This window comes from Chaetodon auriga, chromosome 17, assembly GCF_051107435.1.
Source record: "Chaetodon auriga isolate fChaAug3 chromosome 17, fChaAug3.hap1, whole genome shotgun sequence".
In the NCBI taxonomy this organism is placed as follows: domain Eukaryota; kingdom Metazoa; phylum Chordata; class Actinopteri; order Chaetodontiformes; family Chaetodontidae; genus Chaetodon; species Chaetodon auriga.
Genome location: NC_135090.1, coordinates 10,270,574 through 10,279,896, shown reverse-complemented (window position 1 = coordinate 10,279,896; position 9,323 = coordinate 10,270,574). Strand labels below are relative to the sequence as shown.

The 9,323-nt window shown below is 43.3% G+C and overlaps 1 protein-coding gene across 1 annotated transcript; it reads right to left on the bottom strand.

The window, feature by feature from the left end:
• Positions 1-3: 3 nt before the first annotated feature.
• On the bottom strand, positions 4-7,894 carry oxnad1 (oxidoreductase NAD-binding domain containing 1). Its single transcript, XM_076754645.1, has 8 exons — positions 7,762-7,894; positions 7,073-7,190; positions 6,689-6,752; positions 6,404-6,507; positions 3,302-3,443; positions 2,059-2,304; positions 1,825-1,933; positions 4-1,596 (listed from the first exon to the last, which is right to left on the bottom strand). The coding sequence occupies exons 2-8, from the start codon at positions 7,177-7,179 to the stop codon at positions 1,439-1,441; spliced, it is 930 nt and encodes a 309-aa protein (XP_076610760.1). The 5' UTR covers positions 7,180-7,190; positions 7,762-7,894; the 3' UTR covers positions 4-1,438.
• Between the last annotated feature and the right edge of the window lie 1,429 nt (positions 7,895-9,323).

The window sequence follows — 9,323 nt, the reverse complement described above, 5'->3', positions numbered from 1 at the left end:
AACAGATTGGCTCAATTTCCTTTATTTCCTTTAAATCTCACGTTGCCAGCATAAACAGTTTTCCTCATATGAGGAAGAAACGCACAAACAACTCGAAAATGAGTCTCGACTTCGCAACCCCCCACCGAGAGACGACAACAAGAAGCTTGCAACCATCTCAGAGGGACGTTCAGTGATGCAAGGCAATCAGAGACCACCTGGAGGTTCCATTACAGTGCACCATGGGATCCTCACTCCACCACGGGAGAAGAAACTGTTTATGGGTATGCAGAAGTGTGAATGTGAGATAGGCACTGTGCATGCATGTAACAGTGGGAGAGCGAGTAAAACTGGCCAATGTGTGGGAGATTGTTAGCATTCTGACTCTAAGAATACACGGTGTGAAGTCTGCATGTGGGTAAAATGTGAAAAACTCACTCCAATATAACTTAAAACTCATCAGCCAAACAACTCTAAAATCTTCAGTTATATTAGCAGAGGTATTCTGACAGAAGAACATGAGTCACTCCTTAAAACACTTTATGTACAGTTTAAAATAACAGTACAGATTGGGAAACATGTTAAGTCGCCTTCTTATTGAAATTTAGGGGAGAAGATTAAAGCTGCACTTGCATCTGTCTGCTAAATATCAAGCTAAAGCCAGCAGCTGATCAGCTTAGCTTAGCATAAAGACTGGAAAGAGGGGGAAACAGGTAGCTGGTTCTTTTTGAAGTTTACAAAATCTGCCTAAAGCTAATGATTTAACACATCATATCTGGTTTGTTTCATCTACACAAAACCCAACCTGTAAAAACAAGTTGAAGTTATAACAGGAGCATCTGTGCTGGACCACTTCTAGTAAGGGTGATGGAAAAAGTTAAGCACACAAAATGAGCCAGTACGAGGGTTTTGTTACCTTTGGACAGAGCCAGGCTGTTTCTTGTTTTCACTCTTTTTTGCTAAGCTAAGCTAACCAGCTACAGGCTGCAGCTTCATATTGAGAAAACAGGTAGGAGAGTGGTATTGATTTCATTTAATTTATGGAAGGAAACAAGTTCCAAAACCGTCAAAGTTTTGCTTTAAGACATGTCTGCATAGATAAATTACTACGTAAACAGTGAGGTGAAAACTTGGAGTAAAACTAAGCACCACTGCAAAACCTCAGTCAGATACAGACTGATACTGAAGCTGGACTGACATCTGTGTCACGATGTCTCTATTGTACACAAAGATTTGTAAGGCAGTGAGCTGAACAGTGTCTTGACAAAGTTGAGATTTTGCAGTCAGATCAGTCGTCCTTTCTAGATTACAAGGAATAAAAAAAATCTCTATTGTCTTTGTTAAAGTCCACATCACTGGAATATTTCAGTTACTTTCTATTCTCACATCATACATCCTCCCTCTGAAGACTGCACAAGCCAGGAGGACGGCCCCGCAGCTTTCTGGGAATCCTAAAGGCTCACCACCACTTCTCAAAGAGGATTCTGTCTTTCGGGAGGCCGATGTCCAAGAGGGTTTTTGAAATTGCTTCGATCATGGGCGGGGGCCCACACAGGAAGCACAAAGTCCTCTGTGGCTCCACATGAGCCCGCAACTTCTCCTCCGTGATTCTCCCGCCTGGGGAGACACAGGGGAAGCCAATCAATTAATCAAAACTCAGAGCAGCGACACCCATTCCCTCCGAGTCTCCCATGTGGGTCTTTGATAGTGTCTGTTCCACGTGACGACAGAGACAAACCAGCAAAGACAGACTACTGTAGAATGCGACGGTCACTAAATCATCCCTGCTAAATAAAGACGAGCGTACATGTGTAGGAGTGTGTGTGTGTGTGCATGGTGACTTACGGGTGAGAAATGGCTGGAGCTGCGGGTCGACGTCTGTGCTCTGTTGCGTGACGTGGAAGTCACAGGAGAACTTGTCAGGGAACTCCTGACACGCCTCAATGATGGAACTCTGGGAGCACAGAGGGCAGGTAATAAGACATTACAAGCAGAGACATTCACAATTAAATATCAACATGCTTCCTAAAATTCCACACCAAACTATTCCAACGGTCAAAAGCGGCATATAAAACACACCTTAAAGAGCAGCTCCTGAGTGTTTTTGGCACTGTAACAGAGGTGGGCAGAGCCGACGTTGCAGCCCTGGTCACCAGACGCACGGCTGAGACGCAACAGATCCGAGGTGTGCAGCAGGATAGAGTACAAGGGGTTGATCCCTACGCCGCCGGCCACCAGCAAGAGATCCACGGGAGGGTCAGAGGGCGATGGGTCGAAGTAGAAGTCCCCGCCGACACGCATGGCAACCTGTGAGCCCACTGTACACTGAGGGCAAGGAGGGAGGAGGAGCAATGAGGATAAAGACACAGAAAAAGGAATAAGGAGACAGCAGTAGACTGTGCTGAGCAGCTGAAATTCACCTTTTGAGCTATGAAATAAATTCCAAGAAAAATAGAGGTTTAAGTACATCGAAGCCTCAGGAAACAATAAAAAAACCACTTTTAAATCAGCATGCATACACACAACAAACCTACGTTACGGTACGGGGGAAAAAGACTTCACGAGTTGCGCAGAGGAGGTCTTTTGAAGTCAAAAGGAGAAGCAAATATGCCTCCATCTGCTTTTGTACACAAGTGAGCACACGAACACAAAACAATGCTCACACTCTTAATCTGCTGTCATGGTCCCAACGCTATTCCTGCTCACACAGACGAGTCGGAGCGCAATATCAAACAAACGGATCATCAAACAATCCCCGAGCAGAGAGCTGTAAGTCTCAGAACACTCAAAACACATCACACCGCTTTCTGATACTTATTTACACGTGGTGTATTTGCTCAAAGCTATTTATTATGACCCATCATCAAACGCAGACGCTGCAAACAAACATGCAAAGCGCAGAAATGGAAGGGGAAGCAGGAAGGAAACGTTGTTCACGTTCATACAAATACTCTCATACAGTGGATTAGGAAATGCTCCCTCATGGAGCATGTGTTTTTAGACAAAACACTAAATAAATAAATTAAATAAAAATCTGAAAATATCATCTGACTTGCCAGTTTCCTTTTCACGCTTCACTTTTTAGAATAACCTGCGGCGTGATCATGTGGCTGTCTTCATTTCCAAACTTTTCTCCACACCATGATCCTTGTGCTCCACCCGTTTCTCTCTCTCTCTCTCACCACAAACAATATAATCTTCTGAACCATTAGACAGCCACGTGGATGACCAAATCGACTTTTCTACAATATTCCTACTTTTCAGCTGCAATCTTCCCCTTCTCTTCCCCCTCTCTGTGTCTCTATCTGATGGTCCCTCTCACCTTGGTGTGGACCCAGTGTGCCGGAGGGTGTTTGCTGTACTTGACGGCCAGTTCAACGACGCCCTCCCTCTGCAGCAAACCTGGGCAGGAGCACATAGAGAAACCTCCCACTTTCTCCACGCCGGGGATGAAGAAATCCACCCTGCACACACAACCACAACACACATTTAACATCATTATTCAATCACAGATGTGGATGGAGTGCATGCTGTTGTGAAACTACAATCATGTCAGTTGAACCATTTTTACCATTATTGTGTCTTCACACAAAAATTAGTCTGATTGTAAATAGGGCTGACTTTTCACATCTCAGAAGAATAGTTAATTCAAGAGTAAAACAAAGAGCTGAACTGGGGGTCAAAGTGTGAATGGAGGTAGTTCAGTGTCCTCTGACCTCAGTGAAGGGGGCAGCCTGTTCCAGAAACCAAGCAGAACAAAACCAAACCAGATGGTAAGTTTGCTGCTAGTAAGTTTAAACAAAGTGCAGCGTCCCAGTCTTACACGCAACATGGTTGCATCTGTCCATCAACAAGCGAGGCAGAGTAACCCCAGAGGAAAACAGCAATGCTTAACAGTCGGGCTAATGTTCAACCAACACAATGACCCACTGTTACACTAGAGAGACACTGACTCCACAGCCCTCAGAGGCATCATAAATATGGATCTGCTGTGAAGACGCACACATATGTTCCACCCACCCACCTCCTCTTCTCCCACCTGGAGACAAACAACTAAACAGTCCTTTTTCTCAGAAACACTGAAACTCAAGGATTTCCATCTATTTCCATTCATTATCAAACGCTGCAGGGAAACTGGCTGCCAGTTTTATATCTCACCACCGCCCACCTGCAGTATGGGCTCGTGTACGTATACTGTATGCGAAGGGTACACTAATTAACACCGGCAACACTGACACAGAAAAAAAAGCTCTGCCTTCGTCGAAGAAGTATTTAACTTGCTGTTATGATTGCAAGAGTCAGTGGAAGTTAGATAGAAAGTGCCAGCATTTCCAAACGTTATGCACCAGTCAGAGACAAGCTAGTGTGTCTCAAGCACCTTTCCAGTCAAAGCTGCAAGCATACATGCGACCCGACTGCATGCAGCAGTTTCATACACAAGCCTCTGACCACGTGACCTTATTAAGTTCCCATGAATTCTCATTAAGTAATTATCCTTGACTGACTTCTTCTCATCAATAGGAATCTTGAGCTGGCTCACATGTTGACTGTGATACAAGATCTTAACTCCTGTTTAAAGTTTTATGAAAAAGGAAACCACGAGGACCAAGACAACAAAATAAAACACAATGCCACCACCTTGTGGTTACTGTGAGCACTACACAGCCAATGACAGGACATCAGAGGGACGTTTCACAAAGCACACTCAGGCTGTGGTCAAACACACTTCCTGTGTTGAACACTTTTCCTTGACCTCCATGGAAAAAACCATGAGACGAAAAAAAGAGGTGAGGAAGAATTTATAAGGGCTTGGAAAAAGACAACCGCAGTGCTGAGAGAATCTGACTGCACTTACATCACATGACAAAGGATGTTGCATGGTGCGTTGCTTTAAATGTTGCTGTCACAAGGATTTGTAGGATGGTATAATCTCCTTTCCTTTCATAAAGGATGATCCAGTGTACCCTATGCTGGAGGAGATAAGAAAGGAAGCATTAAAGCACCTTTCTTTAGCATTTAGAGAGTTCGAACAGCTCTCTTCATGGCTGTCACTTACATACTTCTGGGTCATTTCACTTAGTTAAGACCCTTCCTGAGCAAAAAAGACTGCAGCTCCAGACATATTTTGTCCGGTTCTGCTTGTTTCTGTTTCATCAAGAGTTATTATAGTCACTTGTGAGACAGGTTTTAAAAAGGCTAATGTTGCATTCATGCAATGTCAACAGAATGGGAAGAACAGGAAAACATTTGGTTACCAGCATTAGCACAGTTCTCTGATAACTGAGTGAGATTTTATCCTTTACGTTTAATTTAAATGTACACAAATCACGTGGTCTTGCAAGGCAGCTATATTCGTGACATCACACAATCACTGGAGAAACCAGCCCCAATTTGCTACATATCAGAATCAGAATCAGAAATACTTTATTGATCCCCGAGGGGAAATTGTTTGAACCAGAACTCTCTCGGCCAACATATTTGGAGAGGGCGCAGCTTCAAGATGACAGTCATAAAAATACAAGTGGTAATAATAAAGAATAGAGTTACCCTAACCCTAACCCAAAAAAAGTTTGGAAAACTAAGAAAACAAACAGGAGCGACTGCAACAGGCTGCATGCACGGTTGGCGCATGCGCACTATATGATATATATAGCAGAGACACTAAGGGATAGCTCCCACTATGTATTCTTTTGTTGAGTTTTGCAGTCCTCTATTTACTCTTCTTTCAATGCTTGGGAATATGCAAACTAATCAGGGCTGGATTCTCTTGTGATCTTGCAGTTCTCATGTGATCACATGTGATCTCATGATCTCACGAATGCCGCTGCCTCACATGGTATCGTGATTTGGGCAACGAGGCCGCTTACTGCCTTCGCATGTGACAATAAAACCACAGATGTCGGCAGTAATGAACCTCAAAGCTGGTTTGCAACCCGCCACAGAAGGAGAGAGTGTCAAGGAATCACGGAGGAAAGAAATCGAACAGGAAGCATCTAAACCAACCCAAGGTGAGGGAAAGGAACTTACTACTGGAAGCAGTGTGACTTCTACTTTGTGGACATGGTTTGGATTTGGAAAATGTGACACGGAGCGGTTGTTTTAAACCATCTCTTAATTGAATTTACAGATCAATTACTGTGTTGTGATATACACAGTGACAGAAGATTTTTTGGCCATATCACCCACCCCTACTGATCGAAGTCATCTGACAGAAGCACAAACCCAATTTTATTCATTTGTCCCAATAGGAGAGGTCACAAATTAGCTTAACAATAACACATCTAAGCCAGAGTAACTTTCTCACATGTCTTGGTCTCATTCATGCAATACCTCAGGCGTCATGACACACTAAGACTGCGTTCCTTCACCTGACAAAAAATAACGATAAGACTCGGTGAAAAAGTTTCCATGAGAGTCGACTCACCACTGTCCTGCTTTGAAGCTGAAGTCTGGATGGACAGATAATCTCAACCGTTTCACCATCTCCGACTCGTTCATGATGCCACATACTTGAGCTGGATACACAGCCTGTGTTAGGCAGCCAGCCGAGCATATAACACACACAGACACACACAGACACACACACACACACACACACACACACACACACACACACACACACACACACACACACCGGAAGAGAGCAGAGTTTAAGAGTGGGTCAATAATCTTAGAGATGAATGCATGCAAGTATAAAATATCAACTTACATCTTGTCTTGAGTTGCTCGCTGTTCTCTCTAGATGGTCCATTTGTCTTCTAGAGGACATATTTCTTAATAAACGGAGATAATTTTTGTCATTTGCCTTGTAGGGTCAAATATTCTCTCGCGCAGTGAGCGAGGAGCGAGCTACCGCAGCCATATGTGACAGGAACATGCAAAAACAGTAAGAGGACTTTGCCCTTATAGCCCGCAGGCAACAGCAAACTTAAAGAGCCAGATCACCAGAATTACAGCTCACAGTTAGCTGTGTTGAGCGATACAGAAAAGTTTGGTTTCATGTGCTTTGAAACGTTGTCAGTCTCTACAGAGCCTCAGGAGTGAGCAGCCAGACCACAACAAGCAGAGCCGGTGTTTTCCAGATGAAACTCACCTTGTGAGGGAGCTGGGAGCCCGGAGCCGGCAGCAGAGCAGACCGGCGGCCGGGCACGGTAAGCTGAAGCTTCGGGCAGCTGAGGACAAGAGACACGGGACGCTCATCGCGACTTGGCCTGCAATTATAAAAGAGTCAACATCCGGCGTTAGCTGTCCAAGCCGACCGTCATTCACTCTTGGCATCCAATATATGAGCATGACAGTGCACAAATTCACCCGTTTCTTTCCTATTGAAAAATCTTCTGCTGTGGATTCAACAGCTGGCCTCCTCAACAATGCGGTTCAGCTAAAACGCCACCCCTTTGGGTGGAAGAGCAGGCACATCAAACTATGCTCAAAGAATAATCTAGTATAAGCTCACATTCATGTCAGGTAAATGCTCCCTAAATACCTTAAAAAAAAAAAACGTGCGTCGAGACCTCCGTGTAACTGCTAATGCTTGCTGCCGCCCGTCGAAGTGTGTTTTCATGGACAAGAATGTGAAGAATAAGAGGCAGACCGATCCTAGAACGCTATATACTTGGGAAAAAAGCGACCAGGTGTATTATTGCGGTTATTTCAAAGGGAGCCGTCATGCGGCTGATGGTTAGCTCACTAGCTAAACCGGCTAGCAAGTCAATGCCGGTTGATTTGACACAGACACATAATACTAAAGAAAACAACGAGCTGCTGAGCTCCTTTTCTTACCAAGATGACACTCTGTATGTGTCAATTGAAGCCCTCGTTTTTAACCAGTGTCTTCTGAATAACCTTGGTCTCGATTACATGACAGGTCTGGTATCGTCTTCCCTCTCTTCTTCTTCGACGGTGAAGTCCAGCCGCCACCGTCTTCTTCTACTAGATGTAACAGCTTGGTATTCAATTTAGTAGCGCCCTCCTCTGGACGGTTTGCTTTTACGCCTAAACACTGCGATGGAGTAAGGACCAGATTCCTCTTACTTTCCTGCCACTTGCTATTCTCAAACAGAATATTAATTCTTCAAATCTTAACAGATCCGTCCAGAGTTTCCGGTTTGGAGACAAACTAAATGGAAAGAAACTAAATACGTGCACTGTTTACTTAATGTCAATAGTAATAATACTGTTTCCTGGACTTCTCTTGGGTCAATATAATATATTTTTTTCTTTTTTTTGCCGGGAGTCTCCAGTCTGGCAGTGTCTGTATTAATGAATTAATTCATCATTAAATTAATTAATTAAAAAAAGCAAGATTATTGACCAAATGCCATCATAAACAGAAATGAGTTTGTCAGCAGTCTTTAGGGTTAATACATGCTAATTAATTCCCACACATTATTTTTTATTATTTTCCAATGTTACGACTGCAAGCTGCCACAAAGAAGGGATATGCATGCCAAACACAGCAATAATAATAAAAAAGAAATTTATTAAAGGAAGCAACAACAGTAATTACAATGAGATGTGAAAGTCAGGATCATCTGTCTAAGAGAGTGCTGCATGTTACCAGTGTTAAACAAGGCAGCACAAAGAAAGAAGCAAGCAGAGCTCTGCGAGGGTGAAGGGACCAACTGGCACACTGGTGTCTGTGCAGGTGGGGTTAAGTAACTTAGGAACAGTAACCAGGTTTCCCAGCTGGCATTACAGCACGCATCTCAACCCAGCCAAGCACCTGCAAGACACACAAAACGAGAGATGAGAGAGTCTTGGGGATGTTGATGTTTACACCAGTAGGTGGCAGAAACAGACAACTGCTTGTTCAATTCAAAATCTCTGAAAAGATTTTTTTTTAACATCATTGAATAAACCTGTGAGGATTTTGTTTTTATTTTTAATTTATTTGTAAAAGCCTTGTTTCCACTTTATATGGGAATGACCATCATTCCTGCACTGCTTGATCTGATGACCAAAAAAGATTAAAAAGCCACTTTGCATGTCCTATTTTTCACAAGCAAATTGTTTCAAATACTATATATTCAGTTAGCTTTGGTTTTGCTTCACTCTCAACACTCTCCTCAGCCTCATTACCACCACCAGACAGGAGGTTTAGTAAAGGACTTTTTGTTTGTTTGCAATTTTTATCTTTATCTCTAATCACAGATAGAAGAAGATACTTGGAGTGAGGTTGTTCATCTTGAAATCAAGAGTGTCTGTCTACATGCACTGATGACGTTTAGGAGCCGTCTCTTCTGGCAGCTCTTTGTTTAGGTTCAGCTGAGTGAAGCTTTTGAGTCTGTGCTGCTCTGAAAGGCCTTGTAACACTGCTACAAATTAATAATATTATTATTAAA

What these genes read in the sequence shown, in the direction of transcription:
- oxnad1 (XM_076754645.1), bottom strand. Translation starts at nt 7,179, where the DNA reads ATGAGCGTCCCGTGTCTCTTGTCCTCAGCTGCCCGAAGCTTCAGCTTA. An exon ending in CGAGCAACTCAAGACAAGAT is followed by an intron (nt 6,508 to 6,688) that starts GTAAGTTGATAT and finishes TGCCTAACACAG; the next exon opens with GCTGTGTATCCAGCTCAAGT. An exon ending in AGCTTCAAAGCAGGACAGTG is followed by an intron (nt 3,444 to 6,403) that starts GTGAGTCGACTC and finishes TTGTGTGTGCAG; the next exon opens with GGTGGATTTCTTCATCCCCG.